We start from the raw sequence: 19,842 nt of genomic DNA on the forward strand, positions 1-19,842 counted from the left end.
CTCTTTTTTTTGTCCATATGGTTAGACTTTTGGCTTAAGAAGTTTTTTTTGGAGGCTAGATCGGACTTAATCAGAGTAGTTAGTAGTTAGTAGTAGGAGGAACAGATAGATAAGATTTAGGGAATATCTGTTCAACTACAAAACATGTGCATTTGGCCAGAGTGTGAAATATGGTATCTCAGCAGGGAGAGTGGCAGATTGGGCCAGCGTGGTCCAGTTGGTGGTCACAAAATGGGTTTTGGAATCACACTGCCTGGGTTCCTGCCGCATCCTGTGACCTTCTAGCCCTGTGACCTTTGACTGGTAACCTAAACTTTCTCTGTCCTGTTTCTTCAGTTGTAAGTTGGGAATAAGAGTATCTATCATAGAGTTGTTATCAGGTTAAATGAGTTCATACATTTAGTTTCTCCTTTCTTCCTCTTCTCCATTGTTAACATCAAAGCTGTACCAAGTAGCATGTTGAAATGGTTACCAACATGGTTGTTGCTACTGGTGTAATTACTAAGTCAAATAGCATGTGGTGAAGTTTCTTCTTTCTAGTTTGTCATTTTGAAATTTTTGTTACTGTTTTTAATCAGCAAACTGTTTTTAAGAGTGATTGCCTTTATTTTCAAGTTTAAAGATATTAGGAGATAGGTCTTAAATTCTTATTTCACCATGGAGCTGAAAGTCACAAAACAGAGGCATAGAAAGGTACATTATTAGACTGGCAAGAGATCTTAAATTATGCAGTCTAAAATATCCTTTCTTACTACTTTTTGGCTAAACTGCTGTGCAAGCTCAGGATAAAAAGAGTTTAGAAACTGGTGTACTCAGGAAGATAACTTTCTTGCCTGTTAATTCAGTATACAAGAGGATTCCTTAATCTCTCTTTAGTCAGTAGAATTTTTAACTGAGCAATTTGTGTATTTTTCACTGGCTTCTCCCAAAATAATAGTATTTTATAGTGGTCTTCTACCATGTAAGAGGGAATGTTTTTGATAGTGTGCCTTCACATTGTGATAAAAATAGCAGTGATACTGTCCAGGTCACATGTGAACTTATTTTAGAAATCCGCCCAGGTTTTCCTTTCACGTGTTTTTATCTGTCACTTGGCCACCAGGAGGATTTCTCTGGTTACCAGTAAGCCATTTAGTCTCTGATGACTGTCCTGTTTTAAAAGGTTCAGTCATCTGGTTATCGGTGCCAACTTAGATACCTCATTCAAACATGTAACTGTAGATCACTCAAGCATTATACCCCTTTAAAATTCCACTTTGGTCTGCTTGTTTCTTTTAGCTCCTGAATTACAAGTTGTGATTTTGGCAAACAATAACAACTCAACATGAAAATTTATATTTATTACATGCAGAATAATGAAAAGCTGTGTTTGTCTTTCAGTGCTTTTTTTCCACTTCTGTTTGGAGCTGTTAGTATTACATGGGACCATTCATTATTTATGGGACAATTTACCCTTTAGAAATAATTTATAGTATCCTGAATAGTCAGAATTCTGTCTGGCCTAGGCGACCCCCTGATTTTATTTCTTGTGTTTACTATGTCATCCAGTGTAATAGAAAGTTATTTTAGCCTTTTCTTTTGAATGCATGTTTTTTTTTTAATAATATAAATCAAGGTACTCTGAACTCTTAACTGTATTGAAACTCATAAAAGCAAAAATGTTTGCAATCTAAATGTAATGACTGTGATGTATAATGAGAGCTGGAACTTCATGGCTGTACTGCTTTGTGGAGGAAGTCCATTCACAGTATGTAACTGAAATTGTTTAATGCTGTTTTTTTTTTTTGGTTTCATTGTTTATGTACAATATATTGAGTATATATTATTTCCCATTTTCAGATTTATATATCTCTTGTTTAGTACCCATGACATGTGGTTGTCTGGCCTTCTATTTAAACATTACCAAGAATAGGAATCTTACCACTTTGAAAAGAAATCCACTTTATTTCTAAAAAGTTTTGAATATTTCCAAGCTCTTAACTGTACTAAAACTGGAAGTCTTTCATTTTGGGACTAGCACCCCTGGGAACTAGTTCCTGCCTACAGGATTGTTAGGATCTTACAATGAGCCTTCACAGTCTGTATTTTACAAAAGTGTCCTGAGATTCAATGCGAGTCACCTCCCTGTATAGCTATCCTTACCTCAACTAGTAAAAACCCTTGGTCCTTCCTATTATTGCTTATACTCTCTCTTCATCAAAATTAGAGATAAGGGCAAAATAGTTTCTGCCGGGTAGTGAGGGGTAAGGGGAGGGTAAGGGAGGGGGTGGGTGGGGGGAGAAGGGGGGAGAAATGACCCAAACATAGTATGCACATATGAATAAAATAAATTTTTTTTTAAAAAGTGTCCTGAGAGATTTTAAAGAGACAGAGAAAACAAAAACAAAACCCCAAACAATGGAAAAAAACTCAGAATCAAAGTGGCTTTCCTGTATTACTTGTTTTGACACCTGATGTGTAGGGTTACTTCCCCATACACCAAGGAAGCAAACAGTTTCCAAGGGGTGCCATCTGGATGTCCTCCTATTTAATTCAATTCATTTTGGATACTTTGTACCTAGAGATAGTAGCATATCCTACAGAGTTCAACCCACTTCAGATGCCAGTTTCAAGTAATAAGGTATTACCCATCAGGGGAGATGAATGGCAAGTCCTTGGTCTCAATGAAGAAAGAATTCAAAGACGTACAGTGGAGTCTTTAATCAGAGCAGATTTACTTAAGCAAAAAGCTAGATTTTATTAAAGCAGAAATGATTATAAAGTGATAGTATGCCCTCAAAGATACTGAGGGTGGGCAGTCACATGCCCTGAGCCCCATCATCTGGGATACTTTTATAGATAGGATTAACGATTATGCTAAGGATAAATATGGAAATGGGAGGGCGTTTCCAAGAATGGAGAGTGGTTTACCTAATAAGGTTTATTATCGAGGAGAGGTTCATGTGTGAAACCATAACTGTAAGTTATAAATGAGGCCTCTGGCTAACCTCTAGAATTGAGGAATTCCCTGTTGGTGTTGTTGCTGAGGACTGTTGCTACTGTACCAAAAAGTAACCTCAAACATAGTCAACTATTACTTTGAGAATGATGGTGGAGCAAGGTGTTTGGCAAAATGTACCCAGATAAGGTGCTCCAGCTGTTCTCTGGCTCCTTCATCTTACTATTTTTCTCATTCTACTTGCCTGCTCCATATCAGTATCTTTTTGGTACTTCTGACTGGCCTGCTATAAATTGAGGATTCTGAAAATCCCCTCCTCCGGTTTGATTGATTTGTTAGAGTAGCTCATAGAACTCAAGAGAAAACTTTATTTACATTTATCCATTTATCATAAAAGATCTACAATGGATACATTTGAACATCCAGAGGGGAAAGATGCATAGGGCAAGGCATGTGAGAAAGGACACAAGAGTTTCTGCATGTCACCTCCAGGCACTTCCATGTGTTGAGCTATCTGGAAGCTCTCTAAACCCATTCCTTTTGAGTTTTTAATGAAGACTTTATTATATAGGAATGATTGATTATATCTTTAGCTATTGGTGATTAACTCAAACTTCAGCTTCTCTCTCCTTCCCTAAGACATCAAGGATAGAGTGGAAAGTCCCAATCCTTTAATCATGCCTTTTTTCCAGTAACACCTTTCCCCCATCTCATTAGCATGTAAAAGACATCTCTCCAGTGATTCTAAGAATTTTGAAGTTATATGCCAGAAAACAGATGAAGAATAAATACATATTTCATAGTACCACAGAGTATGGTCAGTCAAGTGTGGGAATCACTACTTTGTAAAACACTGTGTAAAGGACAGTAATTCTAGTCCATTATTATATTGTACTCAGTCTTTTCAACACTATCATTATAGCATAACTCCTAGTATACTTTCTGGACTTTTGACTTCTCTGATTGTGGTTATTTCTGGTACTGAATTACAAATAATATTCTTGATGTCTCAAACCAAATAACGGACAAAATATCTTAGACTGGGTAATTTATAAATGATAGAATTTTTTTCCCCACGGCTCGAGAGGCTGGGAGTTTGATCTTGAACAATCAAGTTACCAGCAAATCCAGTGAATTGTGAGGAGGGCCCACTCTGCTGCAGAGATGGTGTCTTCCAGCTTTGTCCACTCACGATAGAAGGGCAGAGGGCCCTCATGCTCCTTATAAGTAAAGGCAATAAGCCCATTCAGGACCTCTCACAGCTAATCACCTCCTAAAGGCCCCAGCTCTTAATACTACTTTGTAGATTTAGGAATGGGAGGGGCAGAAACAGTCAGACCATACCATGTCACACTGGTCCTCTTTCTCAAATGCAGAATACATTCATTGCAGCAAACCCCGCCCCCATCTTGGTTTGTTCTGTATTAACTCAAAAGCCTCAAGTCCAGAGTCTCTTTAAAATATCATCTAAATTAAATACTGGTGAGACTAGGTAAGATTCACCCTGAGGCAATTGCTCTCCAGCTTGAGTCTGTGAAATTAAACAAGTTATGTACTTTCCAAATACAATAGTAGAACATACATTTCTTTCCAAAAGGGAGAAATAGGAAGAAAGAGGGGGTAACTGGTCTCAAGTCTAAAAGCCAACCAGACAGTCAACATTCAATCTTAAAGCTAGCAAGTAATCATTTCTGACTCCCATGTCCTGCCTTCTGGAACACTAGGGCAAATGTGGGGCTCCCAAGGTTCTGGGGGGACCTCCTTCTTGGCATTTCTGGGCAAAACCCATGCTTCAGCTCTCACAGGGTGGGAGTGTAGTGCCTACAACTCTTCCAGGCTGGAATTGCATGCCCAGGGATTTCCTGAGGATCAGTAGTAAGCTAGCTTAGATTTCTTAGAAACGATACGGCATCCAGGAGTGGTAGCTGTGTAATATATATAATTTGTGATAAGAATGAAATCATACTAGTTGATGTGGAGGTGGCATATATACTTTAATTCTTCAGAAGTTATTATTGTCACATACTGTGCCCTTCTCTGAATAACTTTTAGCAGTATTGTTTTTGGCTCTTGTTTCCCTGTCACTGTTTTCCTGTGATGCAGACACTCTCAACTGTGTGCATTTTCCTAAGAATTACAGTACTTTGATATTATCCTGAGGCAGACTAGAGTTAGGGAAAGCTTGGGACTCATAGAAAATATATGCTTTAATACTGTATTTCAAAGATTGAACATTCCTCTCTTTCTCTGAGCCTTCTATGCAGTTGTAGATGTGTGTGCAGGCTCAGACCTCCCTCACCTGACCTGGGGACTACCCGTGTCCCTCCCCAGCTTACTGATTATCGGTTGGGGATCACCTGGTTCTTCCCTGCCCATAGGTTAGCATAAATTTTAAAAGGATGAGGGGAAGCATGCTCCTTCTGGTTTCACTTTCCCATGGACCCACCATGCTTCCTTTTGTAATTCCCTCCCCTAACTTTTAATAAACTCCATTTACACCCACATGTCCTGCCATGGATTCTTTCACTTGGGACACAAAGAATTTGGAAATGTTCTGATCAGATACCTCGTCATTGCTGTTAGCAATCCCATCTTTTACATGTTTTTGCCTAGAATACATGCTTCTCTCCCATTTAAGTTTCTGCAACTTCCAATCCATATTTTGGTAGTGGCCACAATTGTCATTATCTCTAAGAAACTTTCTTCATGCCACCAAAATAGTTTAGTTGTTGCAGTCCTGTGTTACTGATTACTTTTATGTATTTCATCATTATTCTATAGTAACCCTGAATATTCTTTCTTTTTCTATCCCTCTTTCTGAAATGATTGCTTTCTAGACATCTGCATGGCTGACTGCTTTACTTTGTTCTGGTTTCTGTTCCAATGTTACCTCCCCAGGAATTGTCATCCCTGATTACCCAATTTAAAAATATCATCTCTTGGCACTTATTGTACCCCTTCTGTTGTTCTTTTATAAACTTCATTTCCTGACTTTTTATTGTGTTTTTATGTTTATTTGTTTTTGTTTTCTTTCCCTCAAACTGAATTTAAGTTCCCTGGGGGCAAGGACTTAATTTTGTTCTTTGCTGTATCATCAAGTCTAGAATAGCCTGACACATAGTATTTCACATGGCTATGTAATTTTCCATAAAACAAGGCTCCCCAAACTATTGTTATGAGTTGGTGGGATGGGGTGTGCCAGATGTTCCTGGGTTCTTTGGGTGCAACATGTAAGATTAGGATGCTGCCCCGAAAGCAGCAAAAAACCCAAAAACCCATGAGTAGTAGAAAGAAAGCAAAAAAGTTATATATTAGCAAAGTGTAACTAAACCTTGAGATGTAAGGCAGGAAGTTTGGGTAAGGGCTAATGCTTCAAAGCTGTCAGGGTTTGGGATTTTATTACTCAGTAGGGTTACTAGTATCAGCAAAGTTGAGGCCTTCTCCTATGACTCCTCCTCAGATGGTTTAGCAACTATGCAGTGGATGTCCCTTTGTGGGAAGTCATATGGCTATGCTCTTGAGAAACTGAGGGCAGGAACCTGTACATTGGTCCTCTTTGCTCTTTCTGGTATAGCATTACCAGTGGAAGGTCCTGTAGTTGTCACTATGCCCTTAAGGCACATGCTCAACCTTTATATGGGGGGTCTGCTCCTTAAGGAGGATATAGGCTATTATCTTAATTGTTGTTCTATGGTGTGGGTCATCTGGGGTTTTATGATTCTGCCTCTGGGAAGGGGATAGAATCTTACAGCCTAGGGCATTTCCTCCTTCTTGCTCATGTCTTCCCAGCTGCCTGTGTTAACACTATCTGTTATGAAAGACTAGCTTTTCCCCAGTTTCTCACATAGCAACTAGTTGTTGAATATAGATAGGTGTGCACTTTTTCTTCCCCCACTTGTTTAATAATTGATTATTATAGTCAAGAGTATCTGGTCCTCATGTGATCATTCGGTATGGTAAATGAATAAATGCACAATTCAGTATTAAGTACTAGAGGGTTCAGCTGCTGTTGGTGGAAAGAAGATTCTTGTCCCGTAGATGAATTCATTTTAAAGAAAAAGTCATTTGAAGTCTGGATAAATGCTAGATGGTCTCCTCTTCTGGTAAGCTCTGAAATGCCACCTTTTGAGTTTCTAATACTGATGTGGCTTTTTAGAAGCACCCGTGTTTGCCAGAAGAGACAAAAGGAGATTACTGATAGATCTAAATTTATATATGCATGTATGCTGTTTTCTTTTAATCCTTAGTAACATCCTAGACGTTTCTTTTTTTTTTTTTCTTCTCCCTCCTCCCTTCCTCTTTTGGTCTATCTTCATATGTTTGAAATGGTCCTCCAATCTCTGCATTCTTAGGGAATTTTGAAGCTTTGTTTACCAAGATATTTATATCATATTCAATATAACAACCTCCAGATCTTTTAGTAATTCTAGTTTGACTTCTGGATGTTCAAATTTTTCTTGATTCTTAATTCATCTACAGTCTTAATTATATTGCTTTTTAAGTCAGTTTCAGAATAGTCTTCTAATAACTAGATCCAAAGTTGGTTTTATCTATTTCCTGCTAATCCTAGAAATTCGCTCAGTTTAGTGGTTTTGTATCAGGGAAATACGAATAATATATATGAAGCAGTTGGAGAAAAATAAAAATTTTATTTTAATACCCAAGTGAAGAATGGATATTAGTGGTAATGACTGTTTAGGCAAATGAAAAATAGTAAAGCCTGTGTAAATATTTATTATTTCTTCGAGTTGAAAGGTATCCTAGAAATGTTTGATCCTCCCATCTTGTACACCTGAGCAGAATAAGACTAGAGATGTAAATGCTTGCCCAAGATCACAGAACTTGTTAGTGGTTGAGTTAGCATTGCCTTCAGGTTTCCTTTGTAATACTGAGTTGCAAGGATATGTTGCTAGCAAGCACTTTCACAAAGTGTGGAATTACAAATGGCTGGAATTACAAATGGCTACAAATATTCTAGATGGCATTCTAGTGTCACAGAGCAAAAATTTAAATGTGCATTCACATAATAGTTTAGAAACAGTTCCTCCAGAAAAAGCCCAATAAACTTACCAAAATAAATGTAGAATATCATTGATCACTTCACTTAATATGTGAGCAAAAAAAAAATTGCTGGTTTGCAGTGTGGTAATTTATCAGATATTTATTGTATATCATATTTACATCCATGTCTAATAGACCTAAAGAGAAAGATATGATCATTGCCTAGAAGGAGCATGCTCAGAGTTGGCTCCATAAGCTGTCAATAGTGTTGCACACATTTTCAGATGAAATAAATACAGAAATGGAGTGTAACTATCTAGAAACTTCTAGTAGTTTGACAGAGTAACTGTATGCCTATTGAATATGATAATTTAAAAAACTTAGCCAAATATTTTGAATAGTTTCTTCAAATTTAATCTCTCGTGAGAGATTGGGGAAAAAAGCTAGTCTTTCACTGTAAATATCTTGGGACGCCTTGCCTATGAAGAATTGCATACACATGTGAAAAAATGAAGTACTGTAAAATAGTGGATAAAAAAAGGGCCATGTATGTTCTTTTGTGTCTTTCCTCAGAAGAGAAGGTAGTGCCTTATTAGAAAAGGTGCTTATAAAATGTTGCTATGAAGATAATGTATTGGTTTTTTTTTTTAAATCAAATCCCTGTTTTCTTAAACTATGCTTTATCTAGTATTAGTCTATGAAGTTATGATTTTGCATCACTTTAAATAAATATTCTTTAAGAGTTCTTAAATTTTCTTGGTGCTAATGGAGTTTTTGTTTAAACATGCTTAGTTTGTAGGTTTTGAAGGGTCTGGATTCCCCCCACCCTCTTATAGAAGTATGCTGGTGGTTAGGAGCCACACTTTGAAAAACTCTGCTCTAAGGTTTCATTAAATCACATGTTCTTAAAATTTTTTTGGTCATAGACGCCTTTGAGAATTATGGTCCCACTGGATAAAAAATACATGCTTGCTTATATCCAAATTCCATACAATTTCAGAGGATCTATATTGTCCTTGCAAAGAACCTGGTGGAAAGGAAAGGCTGGCATGTGTAATTATCAGTACTGTATTGTTTACAGGTAACCTAGAGTTCACTAATTTGTTTTTATCCTTAACAGTTACCTGTGATTGTTTGAACCATATCTCTTGGTATTGGAGAGCAGACTACATAGAAACACTGATTTCTCTATACATAATAAATTTGATTTTGAGATGTTAGTAGATGTATTGTTTTTACAAATCAACATACTTTTACATTTCTGGTAGAATAATATTTAACATTAACTACAAGATACATTAAATCTTTGAGCATAAATACATGCAGATTAGCTATAAAATTAAAGTGTTATGGCATATCAGTTGTGAATCACAGCTTAATAAGACATGTTTATATTTTGTTAGGGCTTGGTAGAATAGAATAAGATGCTATTTCAATAAATGATAGGATATACAGTTAGTTTACTAAAATAGTATTAGCAGAAGCCCTGCTTTTGAAGTAGGTAGCTCAGTAACTACACAAGGAATGATGTGTAGTCACCCACTTCTTTTTGGCTTTGTAAGGCATAATGACATACGCTTTGAGGTATTTTCCTTGCTGCTGCCATATAAGGTATGTTCTCTTACTTTTGGGTAAAATTTGTTACAGTTGACTCATAAACCAGAAACTAGAGCCCATAGTTAAAATGTTCACATGAGTCAGAATTTTACTCACTTACAGAGAAATGTCATTGATTGTTTTGTCTGCCAATTATTCTAACTTATAAAAAGCCAAATCATTTTATTTCATAGAAAATGGAATCATATACAATGTAAGGTCCTATTCGAAAGGGACATGTTCATATTAGACATCTGTTAGTTTTTTCTGTTTCTGTAACAAAATTTCTGAGACTGTATACTTTATAAAGAAAAGAAGTTGGTTTAGCTCACAGTTTTAGAGGCTGAAAATCCAAAAGTGGGTGACCCTCATGAATCAGCCTCTGGTGAGGTCTATTGGCTTGATCACCATACAGCAGATGGTATCATGGTGTGACTATGTGCAAAAGGAGGAGATCAGAACAAGAAAAAGAAACCAGAGAGAATGCCTTTTTGCCTAACCCACTCTTGTGGAAACTCGAAAAAACTACATTAATCTCTTCCAAGGGCAGCACACCCAATGACCTAGTCACTTCACTCTAGGCTCTATATCTAGGTTTTACCATGTTCCAGCATTGCCACACTGAGGACCAAGGTTCCAGTACATGAACCATTGGGGGGGACAAACCACATTCATCCATTTTAAATATATTTTACTAGCATTTGTAGACTGCTTAAAGTGTCAACACTATATGACATGAGCAACATCAAATACTCAAATGTTAATAATGCAGAGTAGATTAATAAGCATTAGAGTGATAATAAACAAATTTGAAAAAATCTACACACGTGCATGCGTGTGTATTTAACATTACTTCATGAATTTTGTTTACTTCTCACTTTATTGGCTCCCAGTTGCTAATAAAAGCTCCTGTGGTGTTTTATCTATTTGTGATATTTGGTGGTAATTTTGTAGTAACTACCATTGTCAAGAAAATAAGTTCTGTGTAAGTTCTCTTTATAGGTGTAATAATTACACATTCTTATGTCAAGTCAAATCTATGGTACTCTGGAAAGTATTTGGGAGACTGATACCTAGAAACTTTCCGCAGTAGGCTCATGTGTTTGGATTCAGTTTTTAAAAAAAATCTACAGTAGGTACTGAAAATACACCTTAAAGCCAAATTAAAGATTGCTTGTTAATTAGATTAAAAAAAATAACCCTCTTTCCTATCCACTCCTTCCCCTCCCTTCAAGAAGTCCTTTCATCAGGTTGATGTAATTGTATTAACAAATTTCTTCAAGTTTTGGTAATAGCACTGGTAGAAAAACAATAGCCTTTATTTTCCCACAGTTTGGTTCCCATGGTTTTTTGACATGGGAAATTTCTGTTAGTGTGTCTCTTTCTGAAGCTATCTATTTATTGTTACTTTTTTTTTTTACGTTTACTAAGTCTGATGGCATTCCTGCCATACCCATGGTGTTGGGGTCATGTGTATCTAAGCATTCCATATTTGTTGAAAATATGCAGAAGTTTGAAAACATGCACTTTGGTAGTGGCTTATTATATAGGTACATGGCTCTTATTACTCCTACTTGTACATTTTTACATATATATTTTTAGAAAATCATTTCTGTACTGATACTTATTTTCTGAGTGTTGCAACGAGCAACTTATTTCTAAGGGAAGGCAAATAGAGGTATTTGTTTGCATGTTGAGCATTTCTTACAATTCTCAATTTCATTAGAGAATTCCACGACATTGTTGGAGTCACTGGTATGGCTAAACATTTTGCCTTTTCGTGGAAAAGCTGAGGGCAGTTCAGCAGCTGTAGTAAGTGAAACATTTTAAGGAGAAGTCTTAGGAGTTAGATTTACTACAGATTTACTCCTGTAATGGGTTATTATTATTTTTAAATGAAAGCTCTGTGGTTTTGTTTGTGTGAGGGAGGTGAACTCCACAAGTAATAGCTATGGGGAAAGGTTAGTATAATAAGGTCTAACTCCTCATGAATCCCAAATAGCATACGTCTTTGGGACTATTTTCTATTTAATATATTGAGATCTTTGTCTTAGTGGTGTACTGTATGAGATACCAGTATTTTATTTTCAGTGTGTTGATAAAAAGTTTTAGGAAGAAAGACTGTTGGAACCACACATTTGCATGGAGGCTAGGCATTTGGGGGTAGTTATAAATTTTATTTGAGGATAATACATTAGACATCATTAATATTATACCTAAGCATTGCTGTGGGAAAATTAGCTGCAAATTATAGTCAGGTATGTTATTTTACCAGTGCAGATAAAAAATTATAGTCATGTAATTTTACCCATGTACATCAAAATGTAACATCTTTTCTGTAATTAGTAACTATTTCAATATTCTGTTCCTTGTAAATATTTTGTACCTATGTATATGGATGTGCAGCACACCCAGAGACAGGACTTGGATATGGCTTTCTAACACTTGGGATATCTTACAACCCTTTTTTTTTTTTTTTAATTTTATTATTCATATGTGCATACAAGGCTTGGGTCATTTCTCCCCCCTGCCCCCACCCCCTCCCTTACCACCCACTCCACCCCCTCCCTCTCTCCCCCACCCCCTCAATACCCAGCAGAAACTATTTTGCCTTTATTTCCAATTTTGTTGTAGAGAGTACAAGCAATAATAGGAAGGAACAAGGGTTTTTGCTGGTTGAGATAAGGATAGCTATACAGGGCATTGACTCACATTGATTTCCTGTGCGTGTGTGTTACCTTCTAGGTTAATTCTTTTTGATCTAACCTTTTCTCTAGTTCCTGGTCCCCTTTTCCTATTGGCCTCAGTTGCTTTTAAGGTATCTGCTTTAGTTTCTCTGTGTTAAGGGCAACAAATGCTAGCTAGTTTTTTAGGTGTCTTACCTATCCTCACCCCTCCTTTGTGTGCTCTCGCTTTTATCATGTCTTACAACCTTTTCTTTCCTCAGAGTCTGGTTCCCTATTTTACTTTCCATAACCAGTGCCTCTTGTTCTTTTCCCTCCTCCTGTCCTTCCCAACCCCCCAACTCAAGCCTTCTTCATCAACACCCACTTAGAATCCTTTGGCCTCTTGATACATTGGCAACATCTGATAGCAGCACCCAGTTCTTTTCGAAAGTGGTAACTCTGTTTCTGTGGGAACAGAGTTTAGACAACTAGACCTTCCTTTAAGGAAGGAAGAGAAAAATCAGAAGCAAGTCTGACTGGTCATTTTGACCTGTAGGATCTTGCAGTAGGTTTCTAGCCCATGAGATTTATTTATTTATTTATACTGAAATTTATTTCATTTTATTTTATTTTTATTCATTTATTCATATGTGCATACATTGTTTGGGTCATTTCTCCACCCTGCCCCCCTCCCCCACCTCTCCCCCTCCCCCCCTTCTCCCCCTCCCCCGCTTCAGTTCCAGGCAGGTCCTGTTCTACCCTTATCACTCATTTTGTTGAAGAAAACACGTAAGTATAATAAGGAAGACAAAGCGTTTTTGCTAGTTGAGTTAAGGATAGCTATACAGAGAGATTCCTAACATTGCTTTTGTGTACCCATGTGTTACGACCCTGTTGATTCAACTCTAACTGATCTTTACCCTTGTTACTGATCCCCTTCTCATGATAACCTCTGTCACTTTAAGGTTTCTATATTAGCTCCTCTGGAGTAGGGACATCAAATGCTTTCATGTTTTGGATTTTCTGCCTATTCCTATATCTCCTGTACATGCTCTCCCCTTGTCATGTGATCCAAGTCCAACCACATTGCTGCATTTGCCCTAGATATAAAGTCCGCATATGAGGGAGAACATACGATTTTTAGTCTTCTGAGCCTGGCTGACCTCACTCAGAATGATTTTCTCCAGTTCCATCCATTTACTTGCAAATGATAAAATTTCATTCTTCTTCATGGCTGAGTAAAATTCCATTGTGTACAAGTACCACATTTTCTTGATCCATTCATCAGTAGTGGGGCATCTTGGTTGTTTCCATAACTTGGCTATTGTGAATAGCACTGCAATAAACATGGGTGTGCAGGTGCCTCTGGAGTAATCTGTGTTGCATTCCTTTGGGTATATCCCCAGGAGTTGGATTGCTGGATCATATGGCAGGACTATGTTTAGATTTTTAAGAAGTCTCCAAATTTTTTTTCAGAGTGGTTGCACCAGTTTGCATTCCCACCAGCAGTTGATTAGGGTTCCTTTTTCCCCATATCCTCACCATTACATGTGGTGGTAGTGTTTTTGATGATGGCTATTCTAACAGGGGTGAGGTGGAATCTTAGTGTGGTTTTGATTTGCATTTCCTTTATGGCCAGAGATGGTGAGCATTTTTTCATGTGTTTTTTCGCCATTTGAATTTCTCTTTTAAAAAAGTTCTGTTTAGTTCAGTTGCCCATTTCTTAATTGGTTCATTGATTTTAGAAGAGTTTAGTTTCCCTGTATATTCTGGTTATCAGTCCTTTGTCTGATATACAGCTGGCAAATATTTTCTCCCACTGTATGTGTGGTCTTTTCAGTTTAGAGACCATTTCTTTTGTTGTGTAGAACCTTTTTAATTTTATGAAGTCCCATTTATTCATCCTTTCTCTTAGTTGCTGGGCTGCTGGGGTTCTATTGAGGAAGTCTTTGCCTATACCTATTTGTTCCAGAGTGTTTCCTGCTCCTTCCTGTAGTAGCTTCAGAGTTTCAGGTCTGATAGCCTATGAGATTTGTGGCATAATATAATAATAAACGTAACAGTGAACATAGATGCTGCACATTTTATGCTATGTACTGTGTAGTAGTGTTTTACTTAATCACCTCAGCAGCTTTACAAGGCATGTAGCATTGTAATTCCAGAGAGGATGAGTAACTTCAGTCACACAACTCATGTGGATATTAACTCATTTTGCCTGACTTTAAAGCCTATGTCAGTAATGTGATTTTATTTGCTACATGGACATAGCAAATCACTTTAAAGCTCTGTTTTCAGATAAAAGGATTAAAATGCAGCTATCCCTAGAGGTGAGATTTAGTCTAAATATAGATGATTGATATTAGATCCTTTTCTAAGCTCAGGGAGAGACTCAGTAAAGACACCAGTTTCTTAAAGAGCATGCAGTTGTCTTGGATTACCATCATTTCAGCATCAGTCAGCAGAATTAATTGAACTCAGTTACTTACAATGTGAGCAGCCATGTTTGCTTGCAACTTCAGTGAGAATGGAAAATTGGACAACAGTGATAAAAAATTCACTCAGATTAAAGAAGCATTTGCTTGTGATTAGTTTGATTTATACTGAGCTTCACTCAGGAGGCTCCTGTGATTTCTTCCTTCCTACATATTGTACATTTATGAAACACACACACCATATAACATTATGTACAAGATATACTGGTGACAGAACATGATTATTACTCCACACAAGTGCAGTCTATTCAGAATGGCAAAAGCAGTAAAAGATGAGCTGTGCGAATAATAAGTGACCTTATTGTCTCTCCTTGGCTGCTCAGTCATCATAGAACTACTGACTATTCAATTAAGAGAAAAGAAGTATTTATCTTTTTGATGAGTGAATGGCTGGAGAAAGTGGTTCTTGGATAAGTGAAGCTTACAGAGAGAATTCATTGAGATGGGTGCTACCTTTTCACAAGTCCTAAGTTTTGGTCTGTGCATTAGGCATTTCCCACTATGTATAGCTTTAGTTTAGGTTCTTCATCCTCTTCAATTTAATTCCTGTGAGTAGGAAGCCTAGGTAGAGAATATTGAGATTTAGAAAAGATGTCAGTGTCAAAACCTCAGATGATTAATATTACTAAGTTCAAAAACAATAAGCAAAAAGTTTATGTGAGAGTTCAAATTTGTGAAAGATTGTTCAGATGGTGATGGACATTTGTTTCCATTTCTGCTAATTGAGTTGTACTCTTCCTAACACTTGTTAGATACGATAAATTCACCAAGGAAAGTATGGCATCTCTTTAGAAATGCTAGAAACTGTATTATTTATTCATTTTTGGCAGTACTGGGGTTTTAACTCAGGCCTCAAGTTTATTAGGCAGGTGCTCTACCACTTGAGCCATGCCCCCACCCCCACCCCCATCCTCTTTTTTTTCTTTTTTTTTTTTTGCTTTAGTTATTTTTCAGATAGGGTCTCACATTTTTGCCCAGGACCAGCCTCAGAGTGTAGTATCCTGTCTGTGCCTTCCAGTAGCTGGGTTTACAGGTACTTGCCACCATACTTGGGTTGTTGATTGAGGTGGGGAGGTCTCACTAACTTTTTGCCTGGGTTGACCTGGAACCTCCATGCTCCCAAAATCCACTTCCCAAGTAGCTGGGATTACATGTGAAACCACATATTATTGGCTATCCAGCATGGCTTTACTTTGTTCTCCTGGAAATAAGGTTTGACTTTTGACCTCACTTAGGTCAGTTCAGCCTAATTGTTAATTGAACATTCTAATTTTCAGATTGGAATATATATTTTTTCTATTTGTTTAGTGAATTAAGAATGTTTCTGCCAAAATTTAGTGTAATAAATTGATGTACTTTTGATTTTTTTCTTTTTATAAAGAAGACAGGTCTTTCTTTGTTGTCAGGACTGAACTTTGAACTCAGGTGATTCTTCTGAGTAGCTGGAACTACAAGCATGTAGATCTTAGATCATAAGATCTAATAAAATATTTTTCTAAAACCTACAATATCAAGGCTCTTGAGAATAGCAAACTACAAATTGTGCTCCCTGGCCTTATGGAACTTGTTTTGAAGTTGGAAATAGGTTGGTGATAAGTTGCAGATGGTTTGTATGTCAGGCTTCAGTTTTATTCTACATGGTAGGAAGCAGAAGACCTTGGAAGCTTTTCTACCCTCATTTTATAAATAGGACATTGACATGAATAAGACTCCCTAGTGTTATTGATAGCAGGATTCACTGTATTAGTTAATTTTTTTGTTGCTGATAGTATAATACCACAGTCTGCATGAGTTATAAAGTGAAGAGGTTTATTTTTGGCTCAGTATTTTGGAGGTCCAAGGTTGAAGGGCTATACCTGGTGCCAACCTTCTTTTTGGCAGAGTTGCAAGGTGGTACATGGCATCACATGGGAAGAGAGAGGGAGTGTATGTTTGGAAGGGGGATGTCTTTCTTGTGCTTTTTCTCCCTCATAAAAGTCACCAGAATTTATTATGGGGACTCCTGCTTTTCCTCCCTTATAAAAGTCACCAGAATTCATTATGGGGACTCTAATTTATCTAATCCTAATCACTTCTCCCATGGTCTACTTAAAACACTATAGTTATGAGATATTGTGGAAACTTAATAATGAAGATTAAATTTTAGTACATAAACCCTTAGGGGACACACTTGAACTATATCTAATAAAAGCAGTTGCCATTTTGGAAATGTGAAGTTAGACAAAATGAGGAGGAATGTATAAAGTCTGAAGATAGGGAAGGTCTTTAGTAAACTCTGGTGGTAGACAATAGGCAGGATCATCAGTGTGTGGACTAGAAGGAAGAAGAATGGAAGAATTTGACAAAATTTAGCAATTTCTCTTACATGTGGTATCCAAGAAAGAAGCAGAATGCAAGGAGCCATACAGGTTTTCTGTGTTCACTGATCTGAAAATCAGGGTGACAAGAGTAAAAGCAGTCCTAGAAAGAGATAATTCTGAGAATTTGGTTTTGAACATCTTGAGATGACAGGATCTCAGGCTCTAGTAGACACTTGAGCAAAGGAGTTAGAAGAGTTTATTTGGCTATAACAGTATCTTTGATGATTGTTTACTTTCTATATTGTTTATTACCTTTATATAACTGCTCGACTGGAAGTATTTAAATTGCTTTTGTTGTGTACGTTTAGAATAAATGGTTATAGGTTTTCGGTGTTTCTGTTTTAAAGCTACTTATGAGGATGGTAATTTAGCTGTAGTTTTATTTCTGGTTAATTTTATATTTGTACTTGTCCTTCTTGACCAAAATAGCTAATAGCATGAACTGTTCATAATGTTTATACTTTCTTTCATTATCTGGACTCCACATTTTAATTTATCTGCTCATTGTAGTGAATGGATTTCCCTTGGTGTACCACAAGCAAAGCCTTCCAAACTTGACTCCTAAAACTAAGATTAGACTTGTAACTTGGTAGCTTTGTTTGAATATAGATAGACTTTGAAAACTGGCAGGAATGTTAGCAGGCCTTTGAGATAGATCATGTAGAATAACTCCATACTTCTCAGAATAGTCATCTGAAGTCATGGGGTAGTAGTAGCTACCATTTATTGAACTATTACCTCATGTAATCACTCAAACAATCCTGTAATATAAGTGAATTGACCTTCCTAAGCTACACAGGAAGTGGTAGCATAGTTGATTTTAGAAACTGTTTCCTTCATAAGTATACTTTACAGTTTAAACAATTAAATTCTATCCAGTAGAAAAGAACTGTGTTTTCTGCTATTGAATTAAATGTTTTCTTCATATTTAAATTAATAAAAGAAATAACAGTTGTTATACTAGCCCACTCATTAGTAAATATAGTAGAACCATGTAAATGTAGTAAAACTAGTAAGATAGATACGTTTGTGAAGGTCTGTGATGTGGGGATGAAGCATAGGCTTGTTCTTTCCCCATAGCTGTCAATACTGTTTTCTTGAATTTTAGATCCAAAAGCTTGTTCTTGTGTACTGGAATTGATCTGTCTTGATCATTACTTTGAAGGAAAAAATTTGTCAACTGATGCTAGTGAAAACCTAACTGAACATAATGGTGTATTTATTGTTTGGCCTCCAAATTATGAAATCTCAGTTCTCATTTAATGAACTGAGAGTTGGTTCATTTTGTGGTGTTATTGTTTTTATCAGGAAGTAATTTTACTAAAATGGTTTTGAAAACTATTAGTTATTTTAGCTGTGGTAAAATATTTATAACATAAAAGTTAACTGTTTTAAGGTCAGAGGGTATGGCATAAGTAGTAGAGTGCTTATGAGGCCCTGAGTTAAAATCCCAGACTGCCTTAAAAAAAAGTTACCCTATTTTAATAATTTTAGTGTATAATTGAATTGTATTAGCTGAATGTATTCACGCTATTGTGCAGCTATTACCATCATCTCAAATAGCAACTCTTCATGAAATCTTCAGTTTCTAGTACAAGAGGAATACTTGCTGCCTTCTTGTTTTGGTCCTGGCCTCACTCATCCTCTAGCAACCTAGTATTCAATGGAATCTGATGTACTTATTTAATGCCAAGATTGTCATTAAAGTTAGAATGGTTTCTTTTGGTTTGCGCTTGTTTTGTATTTCTAGGTATCTATGAAAATGGCATCATTTCCTGTTTATTATAATTTTATATGTTCTTTTGGAGCAATGAAATATATACACATACAGTTTGAAGCAAATCAAACTAAGTAATGTAAATGCATAAGGATTTTATTGAGCAAGAGAAGACTGGGGATTGAGGACTGTGATATACCAAAAAAAGTCTGACAGTCAAATGTAAGAAGTTTCCCTCCTGTGAAATGCCTGAAGCAGGAAGCATGCCCAATATAAAAGTTATATGGGACTGTGATCTAAGAGAATTCAGTCTCCAATACTGGATGTGAACTGGATTCAACAGGAAAGATTATTCAGTAGATCCTCCCATTTGTTACCCTGTACTCAAACAAAAATACAGCTGTTTAAAAAGTTTTAAAAAATTATTTCTAGAAGTGTATAAAAGCCCCACTCAGATTACATTCTTTTTCTTCTGCTAAAATCTGAAGGTTCCTTAGCTACTTCTCTTTCCCATTCAAAACAATCACATAGTACTATTGCATAATAAACGGAGAAATTATCAGGAAGCCTTTCTCAGAAAATTATTTCAGTTTTAGTAGAGTAAGAATTTACAATAAAAATCATTTAAACTTTAAGTTTACATGTTAATCAGGGGAATTTTATGTTACTTTCATAGTATGTTAATAAACTTTTCTTTTGGTATGAGCAAAACTAACTTTTTTCTGTATTTGTTATTCTTTGTTTTTGAAAGAGTAGTATTCCTAATGAAATATATTTATTACAGCTAAAAGATGGCGGCAAGGCATCCCAGGCAAATGTAAGAATAGGCGATGTGGTCCTCAGCATTGATGGAATAAGTGCTCAAGGAATGACTCATCTCGAAGCCCAGAACAAGATAAAGGGCTGTGCAGACTCTTTGAATATGACTCTGCAAAGGTAAATTACTTTCTGTTTGGCTCTGAGAGAGAAAACTACACTGAAGAATGTGTTTGTGATCTGGTTTATGGTCAACTAAGAAACAGTTTCTACTACTATTGTTTCAGATAGATGAATAAAAAGCATAATGGCTCTT

The 19,842-nt window shown here is 36.5% G+C and overlaps 1 protein-coding gene across 18 annotated transcripts in view; it reads left to right on the forward strand.

The window, feature by feature from the left end:
- Positions 1 to 19,842, forward strand: part of Pdlim5 (PDZ and LIM domain 5) — a 208,052-nt gene that overhangs the window by 44,180 nt on the left and 144,030 nt on the right. For 14 of the 18 annotated variants that reach the window (XM_074041379.1, XM_074041380.1, XM_074041381.1 and 11 more), the window contains one exon: positions 19,555 to 19,706. The exons of 3 other annotated variants lie outside the window; for them this stretch is intronic. In XM_074041379.1, the coding sequence (XP_073897480.1) occupies positions 19,555 to 19,706 (152 nt within the window). Of the gene's footprint in view, positions 1 to 19,554; positions 19,707 to 19,842 lie in introns of those variants that run through there. One more of the 18 variants, XM_074041393.1, reaches the window with a different exon arrangement.

This window comes from Castor canadensis, chromosome 9, assembly GCF_047511655.1.
Source record: "Castor canadensis chromosome 9, mCasCan1.hap1v2, whole genome shotgun sequence".
Lineage (NCBI taxonomy): Eukaryota > Metazoa > Chordata > Mammalia > Rodentia > Castoridae > Castor > Castor canadensis.